Raw genomic sequence first — 27,274 nt, forward strand, 5'->3', positions numbered from 1 at the left:
ACAGCCGCTGTATTAGAAACACCCTCACAGCATTGTTGTTGTTGTTTTTTTTGTTTTTTTGTTTTATGCAAAGGTAATATTATACAAAGTAGCCTATAATGTTAACATATAGCCTACGTTAAAAAACAATTTGTGAAAAAAATATTAAAAAAAAAAACTTTACCGAATTTACGATGTTGATGTCTGTTCTGTGAAGAACCTGACCGCTAGAAATTCTTGCAAAATCTCTAAAGAATGTCAGTTTTTTTGTTTTGTTTTTTACAATTAGGCTATTAGGAAAATATTTTTAGACAAGTAAATATTGAAATTTTTAAATAAACATTAGGATATTTGAGGCATCTTCGAAGTGTACCGAGGAACAACCATAGACGGGAACAACAAACATATTTTCCTCTTTGAAGTGCGCACGTAAAACTACAACTCCCAGGATGCACCACTCGTGTACGGAGAGGCACGTACTTCCGTCGGAATTGGCGGGTTGCTGGAGGCAGCTTTCGTGCACTGTAGCATTCCCTTTTGTCTGAGCAGTCAAAGAACATCGATAAAATAATAGCAAACTCTTTCTCCAGTCGACAGATTTCAAACGTTTGTCGACACTTAAAGCCGCTCTATCCGCAGACAACCACCTTATTTGGTGTTATTTCGCCCTGAATTCCGTAATTCACAGGTAAGTGGCGCTGCATGCAGATTGTGAAACATAACGTTACTATATGACTGGCTATGTTTGTACTAAGGACTGTGATTTTTTTATTTTTCTTTTAATAATTAATAGGCAGATGTTTTGAGTACTTTAAGCAACTAATTGCTCTTGAATAATATCTAATCATATTTTGAGTCATTTTGGTTAGTTTTCTACTCGGATCCAGGTCAACATGGAGAAGTGAGCGACCATGCTTCTGCAGCATTAGCCACAAGGCTAGTCCGTGTCTCGGGTTTTAGGGCCATTTTGGGGTTTATACAGTTTTAAAAAAATGTGTATTGGAACGTTTTGTGCATGTATTTATCGGACAGCTTAAACGTTGTTGGTGTCATGGTAGCTTTTGGACCTAAAATTGTCCGGGCAAAGGGGTCTGTTCAGCCGCTTATCTCCGCGTGAGACAGAAACGCCTTTCTCACCCTTGCGTTAAAGGAACTCGGGAACACACTCTCCCCATTTTTTTCCTTCGTTTCTTTTTTTAAGAGATCTATATGGAGTTTGCTCAGTTGCATTGCTACCTTAAAATGTAACACTTGGCCTCACTGTTTCGTCTTTTGTTGCTATTGCAGCTTGAAGGAAATGGGCCGAACATTCTGGCAAGGCGTCTGCGCGTGCACGTCGGAAGTTGAATCGAGTATTTTTCTGCGCGCGAGGTGCGCTGGTCCTCACAAAGTTTATTATAAAAATATAAATAAAATAATGATGCATATGATCTACTTTTATTTAGAAGTGTAGATGAAGTACGATCAATTGTTAAGAAGATAAATATGATTAACGTTACATTAATGCGATTTAATTTTTTCAAAAAGTGTCCCATTCTCTTGGTTTGGACCTTACTTTGTTAGGTTTTTCTGTTTTTACCCTCTTTTAAGTTGACCTCTCAGTGCTTCAGCCTGGTGAGTGTTTGCTGATAGCCCCATAAAAGCAAAACACGTGTGTATTGTTTTTCTGTTAAAGCATCTGTTAAACAGGGGGTGGGGGACATTTAATTACAAACAAAAAACATGCTTTGAGTTGTTGGTGCAGGTCGTTTGCCACAAGATATTGTATGCAAATTTACGGACCTCAAGCCAGGAATTTGTTGCGTTTATTTCGGTTTAAATTTGTAACATTGCAACCTGTTGCTATGTTGATTTTTTTTTTTTTTTTTTTTTTTCATGACATTCATTTTACCCCAAATTGACAAAAAACACCAATGGTGTTAAAGGGGTCCTATTATGCTTTTCCAATTTTTCAACTTCAGTTAGTGTTTTAGAGGTAATTAGTAACAACTTAGAGCTTTACAAATACTGCACTAAGCCATCCGCCTGATATCTCTAAATAAGCTTTAACTTTAATAATGTTCAACCAAGGGAAAAAAGGCTTCTAGGGGGGTGTTTGGCTCGAGGTCATGGTGCAAAGGACTCTAAGTTGATTTTACTCCGAACCATCCCTTTAAGTCTTACTAGTTTAAACATTCAAGTGATTTTAAACCATACAGTACTCGCGCACTCTCTGAGAGATGGTTTTCTCTGCGTGCATTAGAGTAGATTAAGCCGCCTCACAAACGTCAGTGTTATTGCAAGTAACAATTTATTTTTCGCGGATTATCGCTTTCGCTTTAACAGTCGAAAACATGCAAAATTATGTCAAAATTCTGGTCTTGGTGAGTATACTCTAAACATAGTTGGTTATGTCTTAATTAAACAAAACATATGTGACAATATAATGAACACAGGATCCGTGCACTTGCTCTTAAAGGGATAGTTCACCCAAAAATGAAAATTACCCCATGATTTACTCAACCTCAAGCCATCCTTGCTGTATATGACATTCTTCTTTCAGACGAATACAATTGGAGTTATATTAAAACATGTCCTGGCTCTTCCAAGTCCATCAAAGTGCATCCATACATGATAAAAGTACTCCACACGGCTCAGGGGGGTTAATTAAGATTAATTCTGAAAGAAGAATGTCATATAGGATGGCTTGAGGGTGAGTAAATCATGGGGTAATTTTCATTTTTGGGTGAACTAACCCTTTAAAGTGACAGCAGCTGTGGCTGTCATTAATTTTGTTTTCAAAACAACAAAAGATAGCTTTAATTTTAAGGAATCAGGATTAATATCGTTTTTTTTTTTTATTCAGTCAGGACTAAAATACTACCCAGTGTTATTTTACATTTGATTACTTTCTGAATACTAGTGTTAGACCTATCCAAAAACGTTTCTCTTTATTGGTATCTTTATTCTATTGTATTTATTTGAGCTACTTTTTTCAATTTTAATTCAAAGATTGAAATCAAGCTTCCTTGCGTTGTGTAATTTCTTAACAAAATTACCCCATTGTAAAAATGCAATGTGTGAGCAAACATTTAGGTGAGAGAAATGTCATTTTTTAAAAATCCCCCCCATAAGAATCACCTAGGGGGGGATTCCCCTCCCATTTTCCAAAACGAAATTCAGGTCCTGCATGTTAATTGCCATCAACTTGCACATCAACTTACTCAAATGTTGATCACATTTATCCTCACAACATATCTCATCCAAGTTCTGAGAAACAGAAATGATTAATTCATTGCTTAGCTGGGTCTTCAGGCTATGCAGTATGTTAGTTCACCTCACCTCCCTATCAGAGTCGTTCGCTCTGTTGTCGCGTCACATCCCCATAGGCTGAAGCTAAGCTGTACCGGAAACAGAAATGATTAGTTCACCTCTCAAGTCGAGTCGTACGTTCTTTTGTCACGTAACTGCTATATTGGATACAAAAAATTGTCAATTCTCAACCTTCCTTATAAAAGCCCATAGCTAGTGTGCATTGATGCATTTTTGGATATATATAAATTACAGAGTCATGATGGTTCTTTTCCATAACTCGTGATGAACGGATGACTCGGACGGTGAACTAATCATTTCTCATCATCCGTTCATCACGAGTTATGGAAAAGAACCATCATGACTCTGTAATTTATAAATTATGAGCAATTTGAGTCCAAAAATGCATCAATGCACACTAGCTATGGGCTTTTATAAGGAAGGTTGAGAATTGAAATTTTTTTGTATCCAATATAGCAGTTACGTGACAAAAGAACATACGACTCGACTTGAGAGGTGAACTAATCATTTCTGTTTCCTGTACAGAATCTATGGCATGTTGCGCATGCGCGGTCAACACAAAAGGAACGAATCACTCTGAGGAAACTCATTGTTCCTGAGTCATATTAAAGATTTGTTCAAAATGAACGAATCGTTCATGATTGACCCATCACTACTTGAACCATGAAACTTTTTCGATATTGGCTAATCAAAATGAGAATGAAGGAAAATTGTAAAATCAATATTTTTAACCCAGCCCTAATGAAAATATCACAAAAAACCTAATCGTCCTAAAAATAGGTTTCATTACGCAAGATATTTTCAGTCTGACCTGGATGCGTTTTTGTAAGATTAACCCAAAATGCATACCTGTAATAATTGTTTTTTTTTGAATTGCAAAGCAATTCAGAGGAAGCTGTGCACTACAAAATGCTGTATTTGTTAGAGCCAGCAAACTGTTATCCACAGTGCTGTATAATTTTATTTCCTGCCTTGTTGTTCTTTCCCTGATATCACCTGATCCCCCCCCCCCATCCCGTCTAATTCACACTTTCACTCTGTTCAGCACTGTTGACGTTGACAAGGAACCGGAAGGTTCCGCAGAGCCTCCCCCCTTCATGACGAGCATGAGCCAACCAACAGAGACAGCCAGTGATGCTCCCAGCGTCACCGAAGGTGTCTCACAACTTTCTCCTTCACTGCTATTTTTCTTTCAAATGTGTGGGAAGGAGGGTTTATTTCCAGACGTTGTTTCTGTCTTTTAAACAAGCCTTGAAATTATTTTTTTATTATTATTGAATCACGGGTTGTTGGTAACTGTCTGTTTTCATGACCACTGTTTCATCTGCCATGTGATCCATTATTTGTCACTCACTAATAGAGGTGCTTCTGCTGCTGATTTATAAGGTCAGAGGTGCGATTCTGGTCTGGCGCACAAAAGACAGAATGAGCATTTCAAAGTGAAGAAATTTTGGAAGCATTTTACATTAAGGTCTCATTTGTTCGTAACATTTTTAAAATCAAGTTTATTACTAATTGAATTGTAGTATTCTAACTGGCAAGTTGTATCTGTTAACATTAGTTAATGCACTGTGAACTAACTAACTTGTATTTTTAACAAGGATTAACATTAACAAGGATTTATAAATGTTGTTCATGGCTAATGCATTGACTAATACATTAACAAATGAGACCAAATTGTAAAATGTTACTGAAATTTTAGGCTGCATTACCCTTATTTGTGGTTGATTAGTTAGGCATTTGTTCTCCACATTAGCTGTTAACTTCTGTGGTGTATTCAATCGTGTAATGGGAGTTGAATTGCCTCCGATACTGATAATCAAGATATTAATGGTTTAATGATGACGAATTACATTTTCTTTAAAATTAATATTTTGTTCACAAAATATGCATTACTGTTCAAGAGTTTGAGGTCAGTAAGATTTTTATTTTATTTGTTTAAAGAAATTCATGCTTTTATTCAGCAGGGATTGATCAAAATGGTCAGTAAATAAATTTGTTATGTTGCAAAAGATTTCTATTACAAATAAATGCAAAACAGCATTTATTTGTAATAAAAATCTTTTGCAACATTACAAATTTCTTTACTGAACATTTTGATCAATCCTTGCTTCCTATTCATCTAATAATCCTGAAGACATTATCAATGTTCTCAAAAAAATATTAATGCAGCACAACTGTTTTCAACATTGATAATAACAATAAATGTTTCTTAAGCATCAAATCATCATATTAAAATTAATTTCTGAAGAATCATGTGACTTGAAGACTTGAGAAATTATGCTGTAAATTCAGCTTTGCCATCACAGGAAGAAATTACATTTTAAAATATATTACAATAGAAAATTTGTTATTTCACAACATTTTTAATGTATTTTAATTAAATAAATGCAGCCTTGATGAGCTTGAGAGACTTCTTTCAAAGAAAATACAAAAAAAAAATCTTACTGACCCCCAAATATTTGATGCCAATGTCTTTTGATTAATTGGTCGTTTACTAGCCCTGAGAAGTTGTGAAATGAGTGTCAAGTGGTTATGGTTCTAGTTCAAACTGGTATCTGCCCTGCTTGGATTGTGATGCTAACATTGTGATTATGCTGATTCTTAACAAGTGAAAGTTTGAACAGCTTAAAGGAATAGTTCACCCAAAAATGAAACTTGCGTCATGTACTCACTCACCCTCATGTTGTTCTAAACCTGTATGAATTTCTTTCTTCTGCTGAACACCAAAGAGGATATTTTGAAGAATATGGGTAACCAAACAGTTAATGGACCCCATTGACTTCCATAGTACTGTTAAGTTACAGACATTCTTCAAAATATCCTCTTTTGTGTCCAGCAGAAGAAATTCATACAGACTGTTATATAAATCAGATGACATGAGGATTAGTATCTGACTATTCTACTAATTTAGATTTTTTGATTTACTATCTAATTGCTGGACAATTAATCTGAAACCCTAAAACATCTTTTGATAACTATTCTGGATGATTTTAATTACTGATCTAGGTCTCAATAGCAAGAATGTATCACTAAGAGCTGCGGTTTTACTGCAGTCAAAATGTCTCTAATTTTGACACTGCTCTATACAGCAAGATTTGTTTGACTTTTTTGACCTTGGCCTACCTTTCAAATAATTTCTCTTCCTCTTTGCGCACGATCCACTGCCATTGAAGTATCACTGTTTGTATTTGTTCTGCTCAGCCCCATAGTGTCTGTTTCAAGTTCAACTTGCATCATATTTTAACTGTTTGAACACTTAAGATTTTTTTTCCCACAGAAAAGACTGACCCTCTTTTCTGCCCTCTTCTTTCTCCACAGACGAGAAGCTGGCGGCCACCGCTGGAAAGAAGCTGAACAAGAAGAAGGTGGAGGAGGTTGTAGAGGAAGAGGAAGAATATGTGGTGGAGAAAGTCCTGGACAGACGTGTGGTGAAGGGCAGAGTGGAGTTCCTGCTTAAATGGAAGGGCTTCTCAGAGTAAGTTACTAATATCAGCTAGATTTCCTCTAAAATGCATTCATGTAAGGCATGGAACTGGATTCCTAGCAAACGTGTTGGCAATTTTATCATTATTTAAAGAACTCGGGAAGAAAAAATGGTTTTCTAATAAATATGTACTTTTGGTTTCGGTTAGTGGAGCAGCCCTTCCTCCAAAGAAAAAGATGGCATTTAAATCTGTCAATTGATTGAGAATTGATTTCCTTTTCTTTAGAGAAGACAACACATGGGAACCAGAGGACAACCTGGACTGTCCTGATCTCATTGCAGAGTACATGCTAAAACATAAACCTGTGAGTGATGAAAAGAAGGATTCTAGCGGAAAGAGGAAAGGAGAATCTGACACAGATGGTGGAGAAGACAGCCGGCCTAAAAAGAGGAAAGATGAGGTTAGACTTAATCATTCCATTTAATGAATAATCTTTTATAGACTTTTTGGTTTACAAATGTTGTTTCTAAACAAATTTTGTACACAAATTGGCATATGTAGTGTTTGATACAGGATTTTATGAGACTATAGGGGGTGGACCTCGGCCCTTGTTAGGGCACTTACAATCTAGTGCACTTTGAGAGTTCAAAATGAAGAGTTCCAACCCATGTTCAGTGTACAGATTAAACCAAGACAAAGTCTGTGAACTGACTTGTACCTAAACTTTAAACTTTTTGTTGATATAGTGTCTCAGTCTACTTTACATTCACACATGGTTTTTAGGAAGCCAAACAATTAGAATATAACAATAATAATAATAATTTTATATTATTATTATTCCTTTCACAGTAATAGCCATATATTGTAACATAGGCACTGTAAAATAAATGATTTCATATGTATATTATTTTACTTTAAGCTACAGTAGGGAAATTACAATACTTTTGTCCTAATTTCTATACTTACAAGAGATAAACCCTCAAGCTTTTATTTTGATGGAAACTGTGAAAAAATGCAGTTTCTGTGAAAACAGGTTTACATTACAAATCTATTGAAATGCTGTAATCTTCCCATAATAATGTTGGAAATTATGCAGTTGTGAAAATAAATAACTGGTGCCCGTGTAAACTCTCAGCACATGCAGCAATGGAGTTCACTGCATTCATTCACTGTGAACTAAGCCGCTCTGAGACACGTAAAACACCAGATCACAAACTGACGCATGAGCAAAGTGCACACTTTGCTTTAAAAACACGCAGCACAAACAGACTATATACTTGTTTAATTAAATCAGTCTTCTGCGCTTTGATGAGGGCACAAAGCCATATATCACACATTTTTATTTAAGTTTGTTTGACAGATACTTGCCAAAGCAATGGAGCAAAACAATGTTATAGACTTTTTTTTTGTTATTATGAGTTCGATTAATATTTTTGGTTCATTATGAAAGTGAGGCAGAACAGAATAGACTATGCAGGTCTCCAGACTAACTTTTATTTTGTTTATTGTTGCCCCTTACTTAATTTTTAAGAGCTCAAGCAGAAAATTTAGGGGCACACCTTAAATCAACCTGAAATGTAGTTATTTACATTTTTACTTTATTACTGACAAATGCCTTGGTAATAAATAGACTTAAAATAAAACTGCACATTATAATTTCTGTACGTTAAGTTCACAAGGCCCCCAGTCCAGTAATATTTGAGGGCAGCATCACCACTAAGCTCTACAGAAAGTATTTGGTAGCACTGCAGGGCTGACAATAAAGCACTGAGCTTGAGTTTAGGTGTTGATTCAGTTAATTATCATTCATAATGTCTTATAATTAATAGCTAATAAGCCAATAATCTGCAGCCAACTACTGGTTACAATGGTAATGTAATGTTGTCTTTTATTTTTAAATAAGTGTTTTCCTACATCTTGAAATTTTTACTTTTATAAATAAGGACAATCTTTAAAGGATGAACAAATAATGTTTTGGTCATCACATTAAAAATAACATTTAAACATGACAATATTAGAGTTTTGAAGTGCTGGAAAAAGATGTGTAGTACTTGTAAACGTTTGAATATTTCTGCCATGATAGCATGGTTACAGTTAGTGTTACTACATTAAATTCATGGTGAATGTTGCCGATTTGTGGACTTAAAACTTTCTTTAACTTGTTCATTCGTGACACAATGTATCTCCAGGTTTGCACGTCAGCACTGTATGATCTGATATCCATGGTTTATACCAGAGAACTCTTTACTAAATCTAAATGCTTCCGACTAGACCTCCATGCGATGTTAATTCTGTAGCAAATTCAATGGCTTTCTTCACTGGATCTGCTAGCGCTGCGTAGTAACGGTGTTGTGTGATTGAGATCGCCCCGCGAGTGGCTCGCGGCACTGCGCTGACCTATTTTTGGTCCGAACTGGTAAACGGTCTGTGAAGCACAAATGAGTAGCGCAGTTTAATTCTGCTTTTATTTCATTTTCCATTTGATGTTGGGAAACATCGTGGTCATGCCACTGCAACCTCTAACACAATTTTGGTCGCACCCCCATTGCTTGTTTGATGCACATTATTACTTTTTATACATAAAACTGTGCTCATACTTACATTTATGCATCTGTCGTGTGCTTTTAGCTGTTTTTTCTACTTTGGGAAATTTATGTCCAAGAGTTGATTTTATTATGCATTTATTTAGTTTGCTGTTTATCAAATACCTTTTTAGACATGATTAATGAAAAAAAATAAATCTTATTTATAAACAGAATATTTTTGTGAATCAGTTCCAATCTGAAATTGTCTTATTAGAAAGTATGAAACCATTATTTAACTGTGCATTTAGGATACATAAAATTTTAACTGTGAATTTAGTTTTAGCAAGACAATCTTAGCACAACCTTTTTGCTAAAAAGGTTGATTCAAACCACGCATAAAGACATGCTGATTAGAAAGAAGAAAAAATGTTCTTGTATGGAAGACTACTTGGAAGAAACTTTTACTGCATATGAATAATAAATGATTTCCTAATGTTTTGCAGCAAGACAAGCCGAGAGGCTTTTCACGGGGGTTAGACCCAGAGCGCATCATTGGAGCCACAGATTCCAGCGGCGAGCTCATGTTTCTAATGAAATGGTATGTAAATATTATGATTTTAAAAATGTGAAGTGTGTAATTTCTAGAGATGCACCGATGTATCGACCGATTTTTGATCAATTTACAACCATCGCCATATCGGCAATAGCATGAAGAAGGCTGATATAACAAACCGATGGTTTAATCTAATATTCCTGCTGTGCTGCTGTCTGTCTTTTAGTGTTAATCAAACAAAAGACAAAAAATGCTCACTACTCTCTAAACTACTCTAAATAAATTTTGTAACTTTCGTAAGTATTAATATGAATAGGGTCTTATGATTTCCGCGATGCGGAAAACGTGGTCGGAATCGCGGATTCCAGTCATAAAACAGAATTTACTGTACAACAAGGAATGTCAGCAACCCGTCAAAATAAAAGTTCAGTTTTACTTAAAGTAATTGTGACAGTGGTGTATGTAGATAGAAATGGCTCATTCTAAGGTAAAAAAAACAAAAAAAAAAACGGTTCCTTAAGGTCTTTTCACCACTGAAAACATAGTTATGTGTATGATATTGCATTTGTCAACAAATCCTCCTAAATATTACACAATGCACCTTTAATTTAGAATATGCAGTGAAGAATATGCATATATTTTACAATTGTTTACTTTATTTCTGAACCTGAAAACTGTTAAACCTACATAAAAACACTGTTTATTTAATATGTATCTTTGTTCTGTTGTATTTATGTTGGCCTGCTGAATGTTAAATGGATCCAATCCTTGTTCATTAGAAATTATTTGATGCAGCGATAGACTAGCTAGTATAACTTAATGCATATTGTTTTGATCATGTTTTAAATCAGCAAAGTCAAATTAGATAATATAAATATAAAAGTGACATATCGGTGTCGGAATCGGCAAATAATTGTTTAAAATTTGTATCAGCAACCCAAAAAATCCCCAAATCCTATTGGTGCATCCCTAGTAATTTCAGCTCCATTAAAGTCTCAAATTAGTTTTGAAAATAATGAAAACTTCCCACCTTTGGTCAAACAAACAGATGGCTGATTACACAGCGCTCGCATTCTCTATCTTCAATAGTTTACGGTCTCTGTTTAGCAGTCATATCTAATATGATATTATACAGAACTGTTAAACAAAAAAAGTAAACTGTGAAAAAGTATAGCGTTTGCTTTTTGTACTGTGGCTGCCGTCGCATCATCCAAGTGGATGCTGCACACTGGTGGTGTTTGAGGAGAGATCCCCTGATATGATTGTAAAGCGCTTTGGGTGTACAGTAGTACATATGAAAGTGCTATACAAATGCCTCATTAATTCATATGTCCACACTAGTGCGTTTTAGTTTTAACACACCGTTTTAAAATGAAAACAATCCTCCTACTGGTGTTTCCACTGCATTTCAGAAAAGATCTCAATCCACACTACACGAACGAAACGGATGTCACATGACCTTTCATGCGCACTGGCCATGTGCGTACGAGTGTAAACAGTTGCTCTAATATCAGTTGCTCTAACAGTTGCTCGAATGCTCTAATAATCTTGCTCATGGGATATGGGGCTTGACGAATCAGGGAAGGATATGCAATGATCCAGAAGACCTGATCAAGGAGCGGATGTGGGCAGCCATGCCTTCACTTTCAAAAGTCTCTGTTTTGGTCTGCACTAAAAAACCCAACCACAGAGTTTTCAAACTAAAACGGGGTCTGCAGCATTTCCAAAAGTCTCCATTTTCGTGGGTGGAAAACCCCAGTGTAGTTGTGGACGCCAGGCGTAACCATAGCAAAAGTTTTAAAACGAAAATGCACTAGTGTAAACGTAGCCTTAGGCAAGCTGAGCCAAAGCCTAGATGCCTGTCTTTTTACCCCATTCTGTATGATGGGCTAAATTACATTATCTCAAGTGCTTATTTAATTGTATTCCCCTCTGCCTGTTCTCTACAGGAAAAACTCTGACGAGGCAGATCTCGTTCCAGCCAAAGAGGCCAATGTGAAGTGCCCGCAGGTGGTCATCTCATTCTACGAAGAGCGACTGACATGGCACTCTTACCCTTCTGAGGAAGAAGAGAAGAAAGACGATAAGAACTAGGCTTGCGAGGGAAAACAAGAAAGGTGGCAAGTCAGTACGAGTTAGGGTGGGCTTGGTGGGGCGGGGGGACATGGGAAGTTTAGAAATGGGGGAACAGAGACAAAAACTCTTACACTCAATGCCATAAAACCGGACTCAAGAGTATATTCAGAGCATGATATGCAGACGTGGAGTCATCAAAAGTGATTTTAGTCAGAATACTGACCCCCATTAGAAACACAGGATTACTGTATTTCCTCTTTGCTTCTCTTTCTCTTTTGTTTGATTATGGGAAATGGTGTGTATATGCTGCTGTAGTTGCTCAGTTGTCGTTCCCGGTGGTGAACTCCTGATTATGTATATGCTTAATGCGATGGATCCTATGTGCACATCCTCATGCTCTATATTTTTCTGGCAAGCGATTTGAAGGACATTTAATGTCTAAATCAGAACGTGTCACTGTGTAAAATGCTGCCCAAAGTTAAAACATAGTAAGTATGCAACACTATAACTGAAAAAACCAATGGATATAAAGTTTGAGTAAATTGTGTTTTGATATCAGTGTGTAGTTTTCTCTGAATCTAGGCCTAGTTTTTTGCTCAACTCATTTATGATTGTGTGCAGTTACTGTGTTTTGTCTTCGCAGGGCAGTATGACCTAATTTCTTAAGCCTTCTCTTTTTCCTTTCCATCTCATTTTTTGAGACTTACTCTTCAAAGTCATTTGTTGTGTAAATACATTTACCAAAACTGTTGTCACCTTATTAGTGAGCACATTGCTGTGTAGTGCGGTCTTGCTGTTTTAGCAGTATTTTTGAATTTGTATTCATCATGTAGACAGTATTCTGGTCTTTTATTCGTTCACCACTTGAGGATATAAGCTGCATATGGGTGGATGGCTATATATATATACCGATGTGTGTATGTATGTGTATATTCACAAATAGGTTTTTTGATCAATTCTAGTCAGCTTAGTAAACTCCATTTCCCATAATCTTATATAAACATTTTTATTTTTAACTATTAGCTGTCAGTGTATTTTATCAGTTGCATTACTGTGTGAAGAGGAAATATGCTCTTTAGATTCCAGCTTCTCAGATTGATCTTTCAAGTTTTATAGGCTGATCAAGGAGTGCCAGACCTGGCTCAGAATACTTAAGAAAACATTGATGAAAGGTTGGACACTTTGCTGTTTTACTCTCTTTTTTGGCGGTGCTCAAGAATTAGAATGTACTACACAGCTTTAATGCATCTTTCTTTTTTTTTCATGAACATAAATGTGTAGTGAAGGTAAAAAAGCTCACCAACATTACCATGCTACAGATCAGGTCTCTTAGTACCACTTTTGCACCAGCATAAACATGTTAGTATTGGTAATGTTCATTTTAAAATGTAATGAAGCTTTTCAAAATGTTTTGGCGTTGGTTAAAATAGTGCTTGGATCACTGGATACGTTTTTCGCTAAATATGGTATTAATAGTGGCATACTCTTCTGCTGCGTACCAGAGAAGCCTGAAGTGCTTTTAGTTGTACACAATCAGTAATGTGACTGCATTATATTACTCTCTGATTGTCTGTTTTCTCTTTTAAAGTGTACTGTTTGAAGCATGTTACTTTCTTTCATTTTCACTTTTTCAAGGGGGGAGATGATTATTGTTCATTAAACTAAACTTTTGTATTAATTCTGTTGTTTGATCTTTGATTATTTTAAGAAATGGTGTTTAAAAATGTACTTTTGCTATATTAAGGTCCTATTTTACAGAAAATAAATTGAAAATTCAGGACCATAAATGGCTTTTAATTAAAACAAGAGCTTGTCAACAAGAACATAAATTCACTGCAAAATATGAATCACAAGCTACATAAACAATTGAATATAAAAAGGTTTAAATTATTTACAAGGCATTTCAAAATATTAATGAAATCAAATACCAGTTCTGGCAATACAGTTAAAGCAATACAATTTAAAATAAACCACACAAACTCAAGGACAGAATTCCAGTTCACTCATAACATGGTGGGTCAAAAATCCTTAAACTTTACAGCCTTGTTATCTAGTTAATGTTAATCGAGCTCAAAACTAAATGTACATTCATTGTATGGCGTTCCCTATAATGAGATGGCAAACCAACACTTATCAAACCAGTAAGCAATATTTAAAACGCATTATCACTTTGTTTCAATACTTGGATTCCAAGCATAATTCCAAACACAATTTGCCATTCTAACACAGGATTATTGTACTGTTTATTGGGAACAATTTACAATATTCCTAGTTTGGTTCTTAATGTCCGCATGAATGTTGCGATATTCTTTTCTTCCCTATTGTGACATCCAAGTGAAACCGAGCGAGAACATTTTGATTTTCTCCATTGGGAATTGATTGTCGTTTGCTGTAATCTCATGTGAGTCAGTGACGGGTTGCTGGAAAGGAGGGACCCTCTCAGTGGCCCTTACAAATAAAGTGTTATTTGCTGTTGTGCCTTTCAGAAACGCCCGCTTTACATGTGACATCGGCTACAGCGTTGAGTGCTTTCTCTGGCTAGACTCAGCCTCAGACACAAACTGCACGTTTGCTGCCCTTTACAGTCTGATTTTAGAGTATATTTAAACGCACATTGGGAACACACATTGCCCTTTAAATTAACATCAAAACCTTGTGGAACTTGAAGTTCAGTCAAGTTGTATTAGGTGGTTACACAGTATATGACATCTTCAAGGATGATCTCTTGGGTAAAAATACCCTACTTGGTGTAAAATCCCTTTGAACTGTGGAAAACCAGCATGTAGAACTAATCAACATCAGCTCATTGAAGAGTCCTCCTCACTTCTTGCGTTTTTGTCTCTTGCTAAGTTTGCGTCTTGAGTGTGAATCTGATCTGCGTTGGGATGTTACAGGGCTTGTGCAGTCTTGCTGCAACGTAAAGTTGTTGTCCGAGTAGAGCAGTCCCTGTTCCTCACTTAGTCTCTCATACACCTCTTGATACAGGCTATTAAGAAGCTGCTTAACCTCCCTGATGGAGCTCAAGATCTCTGATTTTTCCCTAAGCAGTCTGACCCGGAGGCGTCGCAGGCTATCCACATTACGCTCCAATCCCACTAGGACATTTAGCTTCCTTCGACGACAGTTCTGAGCAGCCAATTTGTTTTTACCCCTGCGGCGAATGTCTCTGATGAGCGAGAGCTGAGCCTCATTGAGATGATATTTTGCTAGCAAACGATTGAATTCCTCAACGGGCAAGTTTACGATGCGTTCGTTGGAGAACGGGATATTCAACGACTTTGCGTGTTTCTCATCCCGGCTGGACAGATGCTCCAGCACTTTCTCTTTCGACTCATCGAAGGGATCTTTTGGAGGTTTCTTCTGGCTTTGAGGTTGGTTGTAGGTATGATCGTGTCCGATGTGCTCGAGCCAAGGAAGACGGTGGAACTGCCTGGCTTCCAAAAAACTTGACTGACACATTTTGGTTTGTTCTGGCATGAAGCCACCCACAGCTCCATCCTCTTCCTCTTCCTCTTCCTTGATATGGGTGTAGCCCACGGCACCTTCCTCGGGTATCATAGGGGTTGGGCTGGAGGGTGATGAAGAGCATGAAGATGATGATGAGGAACTGGAAGATTCAGATCCAGTAGTGGAGGTAGGGCTTTGGCTATAGTCCAGGGATAAACCAGAGTCAGAATCTGCTTGGTTTTGCTCTTCAAGTTCTTCCAGGGCCAAATCCATTTGTCCAATCTCATCAAGCATGGCTTCCTCTAGCAGAGGATCTAACGGGCTTGCCAGGCTAGTCCCAGTAAGGAGGGCTATGATGTCAGAGTCTTCGAAAGCTTCTACATTAGCAGAGGTGTCCAAGTTGAGGTTTGGCAAGGAGTGGTTGTTAATCCGACAGGTTTCTTCCATGGGGACGCTGTTTTGTGCATCAGTGGATCTTGGCAGAGTGGCTCGGTGAAGGCTAACATCCTGATGAATAAAGTTGTCCATGGATCCAGTATTTCTGTCTGAATCACTTATATTGAGGGGGGAATCGCCTGTTGTTTCGGCTATATCCATGTCCTATAAAGATACGAGTTAAAAAAGTTCAATAGGTCAACACATGTCAATAAAACACGTGAACTGGTCCATCATTTTGAATTTTTGACCCAGAAACGCAATTTGAGTAAAAAAAATGAAAAATGAAAAAGTGATTGTTTTATGATAAAATCCTCCAAATACTTGTCAAAATATAATTTAAATGGTTGCTGCCTATCATAAAAAACTTGTTAATGAGAAAATGGCCTGGAAAAAACGAGCTATGGCACAAAAACGAGCAAAGGCACAATGCCTTTGCTCTCTATTGTGATGGCACTTGTTGCATGTCTATGTTTAAAATGACGAAGTTGAGCACACAAAAGATGCGACGTGAACGGGCCCTAAAAAGCAATTGTACTGCGCATGTGTCGAAGGCGTCCATCCGCGCGGTTGAGTATACTTTTGAAAGCTGTGTGGACATGACGGTGCGGAACACGGAAAATGATCTGTCACACCACATTAAATAGCGTCAAAATGGTATTTAATGTTTTAATCCTGTAAAAAAAAACAATTGCCATAAATCTGAAAACTGAGACTTTATAACATTAAAACAGTTTTTTTGCTTATCGTGTTTCTCAAACTATTCATTGCTACGACTCAAAATGATAGAGCGCGTCACATGTTAATTGAAGCACTGATGAATTTATAATTTGAGACTTGACAGTAAGATGCATGCATTTGCATACCTGTGATTCCATGATGGCCAAAACATCTTGCCACTGTTGCTCTAAGTTAAATGTGGATTCCTGTTCAGGCAACAAGGGTGAGATGAGTGGCCTCTGAAACTGAAGTGCATGTTCTCCTACGTTCTGTAAACCAGGACCTGTCAACTGAGAAAATTAAGACATTAAGATTTTCAAACGAGTTTGGAAAGCCTGCATTTCCTTTCAAAAGATTGTTTGTCTCTCTCTCTCTCTCTCTCTCTCTCTCTCTCTCTCTTGTAAAAAAGATGAAACGTTGCTTTCTAGATCAGGTTCTCACCTCTGGATCCTCTTCTGAGGCGAAGTTGTCATCGATGAGATGCAAGCACTCTTCAATGGCAAGAGAAGCGTCGTCCCTTACACCTGACAACTGAAAGAGCAGAAAGTGAGCTGGAGGAAATTGTTCAATAAAAACCATATCACTCTGTTATCTGTCGAGGTCAAGCTATGACGCTCATGCTGCACTTCTTTGGAATGTGGAAAGTCTTCATCAAGGCCAGAAGCAGCACTAAATAGCAAAACATTCGGTGCCGAAATCTACTTTTTACACTGTTAATTCAGTTTTACATGTGTCCTATTCACAGAATTTTAGTACTTCAGCTCATGGTACATATTTCTCTGCAAATTGAAAAGAATTTGACAAATGACAAAATGAAGTGTCTTGTTTCATAGAATATAATGTAAAATTTAAGAAATACAGTAGTGGCCAAAAGTGATGTCTGGCCTATAAAATGTTACTCAAATATTATAAAAAATTTCTTAAAGATTTCATAAGCATATTGCATAGTTGTGCTTGGAGTCAATTGTTTTATTTGTGATAAAGCAATGAAACAAGACAAATTGTGCAGACAATTTTTGTCCAGGCTGTCATACAAAGAGATTATGAACACATGCAAAAACAGGAGAGAACCAACAAAATATTAATAACTAATTATATTGTAGTCTATATATGTTTTTCCTGTGCTTTTTTATTTATTTTTTTATTTTTTTTGGATAGTAAAATAAAACCTGTATCTGTAGTTTGCCTTTCTTGTCAGATAAATACCTTAAGTTTAGTGTTTTGTTCTTCCCTAATATTTAAAATATATAAAATATTTTTTCCATAGTTTGGTTTAATCTAAATATTAAATATTTGGAGTCTTATTCGCGGTCACCTGTAGATCCTCTCCAAACATCTGGTTGTGAAATGGATTTGTATTCCTCCAGCTATCCACCATAAACTCATCTTCCTCTTCTTCCTCGTTAAACAAGCTAAGTGGTTGTGTTCTTGCATTTTCCAACTGCTCCTGGCGGACATTTTGCTGAGGTTCTTGTTCCCAGAAGAAAGACATACCATCTCCCTCCTGCAAATGCAAAATGAAGGTCTAGTAAGGATAGGAGATTGTCCATCTTCCCCATATATATAAATAAATAAATAAATATATATATATATATATATATATATATATATATATATATATATATATATATATATATATCGTGTTTTAAATTTGCAGTTAAGTTCAAAAGCGCATGCATTAAGGCAGTGATCTCAAACTCAATTCCAGGAGGGCCACAGCTCTGCACAGTTTTGCTCCAACCCTAATCAAACACACCTGATCCAGCTAATCAAGGTCAGCTAATCCAGCTAATCAAGGTCTTCAGGATTACTAGAAACTTCCTTGCAGGTGTGAGTTGGAGCTGGTTGGAACTAAACTGTGCAGAGCTGTGGCCCTCCAGGAATTGAGTTTGAGATCACTGCATTAAGGTATACTAGTTTATTGCTGCATCATCAAATCATCATTGAACATGGATTGGATCCATTTAACATTCAACAGGCTAACAAATACAACAGAACAAAAATACATATGAAATAAACAGTGCTTTTCAAGTAGGTTTAACATTAGTTTTCAGGTAGAGAAATTAAATAAAGTAATCAAATGTAAGATAACACTGCTGTATAAATCAAATATATATTAATCCTTATTAAAATTACAAAAGGTATTTAATCAAGAGTAGTAAGCGATTTTTGTCTTTTTATTTTTGTTTGATTTAACATTAAAATCACAGACAGCAGCAATATTAAGCTGCTGTCACTTTAAGAGCTGCACTGATCCAATATACTGATACACACATGCTTTTTTTTTTTCAACTGTTCATGTTCATTCAAGCCTTAACTTGTGTTTACTAGGATACGCACCAAGATGGGCGTTTTGATATAATTTTGTGTGAATTTGTCCGTTCAAGCGCAAGAAGACTCGAAAAAGAACTTGATTCAGTATTCACAATGTCTGAGATGCAGCTTTCCGGGGGCTCAAAGTTAGATGTATGCGCACAGAACTTCTTACACATGGAGTACCAAATTGAGTTCTCTTTCACATTTTCTTGTGCTTGAATATTTAAATTGGCAAGGCTTAAAAACACGTGCAAAGGATAAACTTCTGTGAAGATACAGCACTGGCCCGATCTGGACAATTCCGTCAATTGTCGTGAGCATCGTTCACCCTGGCCTTTTTAATTATTTTAAAGTTTTTAATTATTTTACCCGGAGAAAAATGTTGGATTATGCAACAGACATTACACAACTCAGTGCCTTCACGCAGTTAACTAATCAAAACAATCATTATCTGCATTTTTCATTTTTTAAATTGATCAAAAATCTATGGCCCCATTCATCAATGCATCTCTAATATATATATATATATATATATATATATATATATATATATATATATATATATATATATATATACAGTACTGTGCAAAAGTCTTATCCACATAAGTATTTTCACACACAAAAAAAAAATAATAATTTTAAGCCAGTTATTTATATCTTTTGCTGTAGTGTGTCAGTAGGAAATATCAGTTTATATATCATCCAGATGGGTGATGTTTTGGCATATATGGAACCCATACATTTACAGACAACAGCTCTAGGCTATAAATAGACAACCTTTCCCTGTTCGGGAGCGCGATTAATGAAAGCGATTGGTCTCTTGGGTGTCTGTGCTGTTGTTATTGGAAGTCCCCTTAGCCTCCACAGACTCCTGTGGTCCTTGTGACTATTCAGGGGTTGACTAATATGTTTTTGGCATTAGGGGAATAACAACTCAAGTCACCCCTGCCTTATAGTTAAGATTAGGGTGTCATTTAATCATGTAACCTATTTAGTACAAATCAACTTCCACACCTATATATGCTCAGTCAGAGAGGGTTTGACAAGGTCACAGCTGCCTGTTTACATATGAGCTTAAGGTATGTGGAGCAGTAAGATGTCTTTAATGCACTGTCCGTTAAGTCCATTTTGAGGGGATAGGCCCAGACACTTGATCAGTAGCCGGTAAACAGGCATTGCGAAAGCAAATGTGCATGTCTTCTCGGATTACAAAACAAGCCGGGATGGTGCTGTGGACGCCAAGCCAGCACATGCTCAGGCATATCTAACAGGGGGCAGTTTATATTTGGGGTTACAACAAGCTTGCACAGTCAAGTACATGTGCCCTTGTTTGAACTACAGTGATTCGAGAGGGGGATTTTTCGATATGGTAATGATTCCTGGCCGTCTGATTGACATCTCGTGTGTGGATCTAACATTATAGAAGTCTGCAAATAGAACAGATAGCCTATTAGGGATGCACAATATATCGGCATCAGTGATATTAAGAGTTTTATTTATTTCTTTTTATTTATCAGTATTGATTAATAGTTGATGTTTAATTGTGTATGCTATGGTCATTTGCCTTTTTTTACATTTAGGTTACCTTTGCTGGAAGAGCTTCACAATTCTGGATAAATTGAAAATCGGTTTAGTGATGTTTCAGTGATTTACAAAACCTTATCATTAGTTTACTAAATAAATAACATGTAATTTACTTGTTTCTGACAAGATTTCCTTCGCTTTAAGAAATTGCTTTTTACATAAAAATATGTATTAATGTACAGGACCAGAAGTTTCTCTGCTGGATCCATCGTGATTTAGGATTGGGTCTGGCAGAGAAACTATGTTCCTCCGGCAAGGTACGGAGTCTGTATAGGAATATAAAATTCAGTTTTGTGCCCTGGGAACAATCAGAGAACGAATCAACAAGAAAACTACAATCTGACTACAAAATGGCACAGGAAACAGGAAAATAACCAGGTAGAATACAACCAAATAACAGAACCATAAGATACACAAAACAATATTTCCTGTGGATCACAAGTGCCCAAACATTTTGTTCCCATGTTTTTGTTTTTTTGAGACGGAAAATTGACAGGCCTGTGCTGCGGTTGCCCTTCAGGTCTTCACGCTAGTCACATGACTGAAAACTATGAATAAATCAGCATCAGTACTTGCCATCTCTCACACAAAACCCAAAGATGAACTTATCACCAGACTGCATGCTTCTATTAATCTCTAGGGGTAAAAGAGTCAACAGTCGGATCCAGGAACACCGTGGCCGCCAGTCAGTACAGGTCAAATGTGCCATAGGGCCAAATATGCAGCCTTTTGTACATTCTAGACTGGCTCTTGGTTCAGAAATAGCCCGGCGGATCATGTGGATGGAAACCTGTCAAATTTGATCTGGTCTGTACTCTGTACATGTAAGGGACTTGGCACATGGCAGCTGTTTCTAAGTTCAGGGTCCTTACTCAAGGGGGAATTCAAGTTCAGAAAGTCTTAACATCTCGTAACATCTTACTCTGTTTCAAAGCCCATTGAAGGAACAGAAAGTAAAAAGCATCCAGTCGAAATTTCCCTAGCTGTCCTGCTGAGTTTATGCATGTGAACAGAAAGCAAAAGAAAGCGACTCGATGCTTCTCACAAATGTCAATAATGTGGGCGCACAGCCAGGCAGCCGTACAGTCACACTAAATAGTCTGGGCACTGGCTGGCAGCCTGCTGTGGGTCATGTGATAACCCAGTTTAAAGTGTCCCTATTATGCTTTTTATGATGTAATATAGCTGTTATAGTTGTAATATAGCTGTTTGTAAATTTAAAAGGTCTGCAAAGTATCAAAAATCGAAGTGCTCGACAAATAAAGTTATTGGCTCCCAAAAGAGAGAGAGAAAAAAGGTTCTGAACTGCCTGAAAAAGAGTCGTCAGTAATTTCAGTCTTCAAAACCTACGCATGTTTGTAACATGCATAATTCCAGTCTGGTCTTCATTGGCTGCCCGAGAACAACTTTGACCTACTTTAACCTGACACTGTAACACTGTAGTTGTAGCTGAGGCCTGGAAGAGATTGGCTTGTGTTGTCAACATGTTGCTAAGATGCTTTTTTTCTGCAGTGTGAAAGCAAAGATGAGGACTCGCACTTGAATTTATACAGTAAAGCCTCGGATATGGTACTGGGCATTTCGTTTGTAACATGCACTGTAAGCAGTAGACCAAACACAACAGACTGGGCCATCTGACCAATCAGAGCAGAGTAGGCTCTCAGAAAGGCGGGGTTTAGAGAGACTGAATCATTTCATGAACCGTTTCAGACACTGTGAGAAGAGAGGAGATGCTGCAATGACAAAATTAACGTTTCATGTTGAACTTTTAATGTTTTTATTTTATTTTTTACCTTCAATGCATGCAAACCTGTTGTAGAAAACAAAATTAGCAACCTTTAAAATAGCTTAATAGGGGAACTTTAACTCTACAAAATATTACAAACCGTAGGCACGTTTCCATTACAGATTTGCGCAAAACTTTTGCGATTTTTTTCTAAATGTTGACAAAAAACTATTGCGAAATGACGGCGTTTCCATTAACGATGTTATGCGACTAAAACTTTTTTTCTCTCGTGATAAGTAAAATCATTCCAAAAACCATGGCAAACGACGTTGGTAGGTTTATGTACTATATCCATTGCACAAGCCATTATTATTAATCGAAGGAGATGGATGTGTATTTTCCAAGCGTTAATAATTCACAATTTCAATTTGCGTAATTTGAAGGGTAATGGAAACACAGCTAGTGAGACTGATGTTTTTTTTGTGTGTTTGGAAAAGACTAACACAACGACCTTGATATACAGTACTTTTAAATGACTGTTTAGTCATTAATTTGCTCAATATATGGTTAAACAAATAATATGGACCTAGATCTATTGGTCATTTTCTTCTTATTCTTGAGTCTGAAAATTAATAGTTGAAACTGTTTACAAGACACTTACGTAATGTGCTAGTATACACTTTAGTCCCATTACCAAGAATACTCTGGGTCTCATGAAACTCTAACGGTCAGTAGGACAGCAAACAACATGCAACACTTAAGTAAGACGTGGAGGGGAAACCCAGCCAAGATGTTTGAAGTTGTTTAACGCTCAGCTGTGCCTCAGGGCAAAGACGAGGACACATGCATCTGTCCAACTCAATAACAAATCCATGTGCACATCCAGACCAGACGTTTCTGGTATTGAGCCATGCAGTGTTGTTTGGGTGTGTGTTTTCAGAATTGATATTAGCAAATAGAGTTTGTTTAGTGTGGTTATGCTACTTGTGTATTAGCAATATCTGAATCAATGAAATGCATTCCGTGATAATTTTTTCATGAGTTTGTTAATCATTTTTCTTGTTTCACATAATTTTGAAACTCACTGTCAAGTATAATGCATCAGCTGATAACCTAAGATTCACAGGTAACACTTCCTTATTTTGTAAGGGCACAATTTAACTGGAAATCATGCCATGAGGAAACAAAACCCTAGTTGGCAGGACAATAAAGTCAGATTTAATAATTGTTTTTCTTTTAAAGGCAAATAAAATACATAGCTAATTAGAAGACATGTAAATGGTGTAGTTGACTTTTAAAGATATTTTTTTACAGTTTTTAACTTTGAGGTCAGCAAAATGTTTTTAAAAGAAGTAGGCTATCTTATTCTCGCCATGGCTGCATTTATTTCATTTTAAAAACTGTAAAAACAATAACATTTTGAAATACTATTACAATTTAAAATAGCTGTTTTCTATTTGAATATATATTTAAAATGTAATTTATTCATGTGATCAAAGCTGAATTTTCAGCGTCATTACATCTTCAGTGTCACATGATCCTTCAGAAATCATTCTAATATGATTTGCAGCTCAAACATTTCTTTCTATTATCTTTAAAATTTCTTATTATTATTGATGTTGAAATCAGTTGTGCTGCTTAATGTTTTTGAGGAATACATTTTTCAGAATTCTTTGAATAATTGAAAATTCAAAAGAACAGCATTTAATTAAAATAGAAATTATTGGTAACATTATATTGAGTCACTTTTTATCCATTTAATGCATCCTAGATAAAAAGTATTAGTTTATTTATTTAAAAAAAAACCATCTTATTGACCCCAACTTTTGACAGATATATCAAAATGTGTCTCCAAATAATTATTGTAGCAATTCTTTTTTTAAATTGACAAAAAATGTTTTAGTTATTTATTCTTGTTATAGCATTTTAAAGATTTAAAAATAACCACTAATGAGAGTGAAACATCCTTGAAGGGTGTTGCTAGCACCAACTTCCATTCTTCAAATATTAACTAATTTATCTATTATGAAACAAACCACAAAGCAGGCCATTGGCGGAAATAGGAAATAATTTTTCGAAGCTTTCACTGGCTTCACTGCTTACCTCTTTAATGAGCTCATCTTCGTCTGGATGATTGAGGTTTCTTGACATGTGCCCCAAAGGTCCAAGGGTTTGATCCTCAACTACGTCATAGCCCAGTTCTCCTCCATTTCCCAACCTCATGCTTAGCTCTGAGGGTTCCTCCACATCTTCAAGTCCTCCAGCTTCCTCAAGGAGACCTACTTGACCTGGAATGGAGACTCCATTGTCAGGCTCCCTGTGGACCAACCAGGCTTCCAACTCTGCCGCTGGCACCTGCAGGCGGTCTAGGGAACGAACCCAACTCAGAAGCCTGCGGGCTGTGAAGAACCCATCTAGGTCTACACTTTTTGGGTGCAGGTTATATCCATCCAGGATGTTTCGGAGATTGTGGAACTGAGTCTGAGTTAGAGCTAAACTTGGGCCCTGAATGATTTCGCTAAAGGGGGGCAGGTAGGGATCCACGTCCACACGCATCCCGGACAGACTGAGAAGAATAGCCACTTGAAGCAGGCCCTCAGTTAGGTACTTCTTCAGGTCCGGCATGGCCAAAACCGGTGCCAGGAGCTTTCAAAACGCTCCAGAAATAAAAGTTGTTGTTTTTTGTTTATAGGGAAAAAAATATTTCACAAATTCCTGAAACAGAGAAGAAGAATGATATAGCCTAATATCAGAATTTAACACATTATCAGTCAGTGTTTGAATGAAAATGAGTTGTTGCTTAGATTAAAGCTGCAGTAACTCTTCTTTTGTTTCTGTTTTTTTTTTTTTTTTTTTTTTTTTTTTATATATATATATATACAGTATAATCAATAAAATATTGATTAGCCATATATATATGGCTAATCAATAAAAAATATAGGCTATTATATTTAAGTTATAAATGTTTATGGTTTAAGGTCACTGTAAAAGGCTGAGACCTCATTAAGTATTGTTAAAGGGATGGTTCACCCAAAAATGAAAATTCTGTCATTTACTCACCCTCAAGTTCTTCCAACTCTGTATACGTTTCTTTGTTCTGTTGAACACAAAGGAAGATATTTTGAAGAATGTTTGTAACCAAACAGTTGTGGGGCACCATTGACTTCCATAGTATTTTTTTTCTATAGCCTACTATGGAAGTCAATGGGACCCATCAACTGTTTGGTTACAAACATTCTTCAAAATATCTTCCTTTGTGTTCAACAGAAGAAAGAAACTCATACAGGTTTGGAACAACTTGAGGGTGAGTAAATGATGACATAATTTTCATTTTCGGGTGAACTGTCCCTTTAAGTTCCTGGCCTCTGATTGGTCAATACAGCGTTCCACTTATTCACTTAGCATATCGTTCTGTTATGTCAGGAACTTTCTCTAGCGGAAGGATGCTTTTTTTTATTCATAAACTTGTTGAACAATATCAGAAACAGTCATAACTGAAAGATTTACAAACAAAGACTGAGATTACTTTCAATTGTCACATTAGAAAGAAAAGAAAAATAAATGAATAAAAAGAAAAGTAGGAGAGTATGAGGTTTTTTATATTATAAAACCAAAATCTTCCAATAAAGAACACAAATACATTTATTTGGGACTTTTCATCCCTCGGAAGGATACATATTTACTGAATAGCCTACAATTTCAATGAAAAATTGCACTTTAAAAAGCAATGAGGCACGCGGGGCTGTGCTGTATTTAATTTTCAGTTTTTTAGTTTAAACGTAGGCTAGGCAGTTTCAAACATGAATTAACAATTTTACGGTGAACGCGCGAAACTTCGAGAATCTGCTATATCTTGACTGGAGTCAACAAGACTGAAGCTCGTTGCAATCATCAACGCGTGACACACTCCCGTTGACCCACTTCTTGTTGATTTTTTCATAACTAGGCAACAGGCGACATGAGTCAGCTATAATGTAAACAAAACTTTTCTCGTGAAATAAACATTAGAGGTCCAAGTGTTCGAATAAATAAGTAGCTAATTGAATAAAATATTAAATTTCACAATATTAACATTACAATACAATAACTCATAATACAATTCTATTACATTATTATGCTATTATTATGCACATTTACAGTTAGTTAATTCACAATATTAAAATAGGAATAGGCCTACCTTTACACTGATAGGCTAAACCGCATCTTAGATTATGTCAATCATTTTTAAGTGATTCATATTTTCAAATGAACGATGTAGAGAGCTATTAGATCCATTACATTTGGCACTATATGCTCGCAATATATCTGCTGTTTAGATTTAGGCTATCAATAAGTTAGTCAAAACATTACCTTGTCTACGGACACAGAGTTCTGGTAGTCGCTATATAAAGGCGTGAGAGCAGGATGCTCCTCTTGGATGATCTGAATCACACAACTTCACATGCTCTATAACAGTGTGCGAGTGTATTTATGGGGCTGTGGCGGAAAGTATTGGTCTCCTCCCTACATGACGTGATGAGCCTTTCAGTTTTCTTTCGGCAAGACCGCGCGTGCTCGCCCAGTTTGTCAGCGTTTAGAAAAGATTAGGCTACTGATTTTTCCAATAACACATCACATGTTTTTCAGAGCTTTCCTTGTTTATCGTAGGACCATGAAACAAGTGTCACAGGATAACTGAGAGGACAGAATGATAACAATAGCTGTTCAGAACTGTTTTATGAGCTAGGCTAGTAGGCTACTGTATGATGGCAAACTATGCAGTAGCCTACATTATGCAATAGTAGGCTATAGTATTTAGAGGAATACAAAAATGGTTTAACAAATAGGCTACCATTAACAGAACATACAACAATATATAATATAAAATTTAAAGGGGGGTATGTGGGGGTATGCAGATTAGCCTATTATTGTTTTTTGTTATTAGGCTATTAAGACATATTAAGTAGGCTAATGTATTTACAGTAAGCTGAGTGTAAGCAAGATCCTTTTTCCCTGAACCTTTTCAGCTTTGCTGCCCCCTGTCGTGCTAGTAAGTGGTGACGTTACATAATTCATTGGTTTACAGCAGTCGTTCATTATCTATTCATTGCATGTCTTGTATGATGTGGAAGTCACGTGAAACTTTCTATGCAAAACGGGTTACTCAATAGTAGAGCAAATAACATGACGCCAT

General features: G+C 36.5%; 2 protein-coding genes across 3 annotated transcripts; one reads left to right on the top strand and one right to left on the bottom strand.

The window, feature by feature from the left end:
- On the top strand, positions 1–13,657 carry cbx1a (chromobox homolog 1a (HP1 beta homolog Drosophila)). Of its 2 annotated transcripts, none has more exons than XM_081369569.1 (6): positions 1–667; positions 4,337–4,446; positions 6,613–6,769; positions 7,005–7,179; positions 9,748–9,842; positions 11,747–13,657. In XM_081369569.1, exons 2-6 carry the CDS (start codon positions 4,389–4,391, stop codon positions 11,889–11,891), a joined length of 630 nt encoding a protein of 209 aa, XP_081225695.1. In that variant the 5' UTR covers positions 1–667; positions 4,337–4,388; the 3' UTR covers positions 11,892–13,657. The 2 variants fall into 2 exon arrangements, with proteins under 2 accessions (XP_081225695.1, XP_081225694.1); XM_081369568.1 differs by lacking the exon at positions 1–667 and adding an exon at positions 684–880 and having other exon boundaries at positions 11,747–13,549.
- Positions 13,652–26,556, bottom strand: nfe2l1a (nfe2 like bZIP transcription factor 1a). The gene is made up of 6 exons (XM_081369554.1): positions 26,452–26,556; positions 24,205–24,816; positions 17,791–17,979; positions 16,917–17,006; positions 16,622–16,765; positions 13,652–15,920 (listed from the first exon to the last, which is right to left on the bottom strand). The coding sequence occupies exons 2-6, from the start codon at positions 24,724–24,726 to the stop codon at positions 14,694–14,696; spliced, it is 2,172 nt and encodes a 723-aa protein (XP_081225680.1). The 5' UTR covers positions 24,727–24,816; positions 26,452–26,556; the 3' UTR covers positions 13,652–14,693.
- Between the last annotated feature and the right edge of the window lie 718 nt (positions 26,557–27,274).

Source organism: Scardinius erythrophthalmus, assembly GCF_964197995.2.
Source record: "Scardinius erythrophthalmus genome assembly, chromosome: 1".
Classification (NCBI taxonomy): Eukaryota; Metazoa; Chordata; class Actinopteri; order Cypriniformes; family Leuciscidae; genus Scardinius; species Scardinius erythrophthalmus.

What these genes read in the sequence shown, in the direction of transcription:
- cbx1a (XM_081369568.1), top strand. An exon ending in TGCTCCCAGCGTCACCGAAG is followed by an intron (nt 4,447 to 6,612) that starts GTGTCTCACAAC and finishes CTTTCTCCACAG; the next exon opens with ACGAGAAGCTGGCGGCCACC. An exon ending in AAATGGAAGGGCTTCTCAGA is followed by an intron (nt 6,770 to 7,004) that starts GTAAGTTACTAA and finishes CCTTTTCTTTAG; the next exon opens with AGAAGACAACACATGGGAAC.
- nfe2l1a (XM_081369554.1), bottom strand. Translation starts at nt 24,726, where the DNA reads ATGCCGGACCTGAAGAAGTACCTAACTGAGGGCCTGCTTCAAGTGGCT. An exon ending in TGTTTGGAGAGGATCTACAG is followed by an intron (nt 17,007 to 17,790) that starts GTGACCGCGAAT and finishes CTGCTCTTTCAG; the next exon opens with TTGTCAGGTGTAAGGGACGA. An exon ending in CCTCAGAAGAGGATCCAGAG is followed by an intron (nt 16,766 to 16,916) that starts GTGAGAACCTGA and finishes TAATTTTCTCAG; the next exon opens with TTGACAGGTCCTGGTTTACA.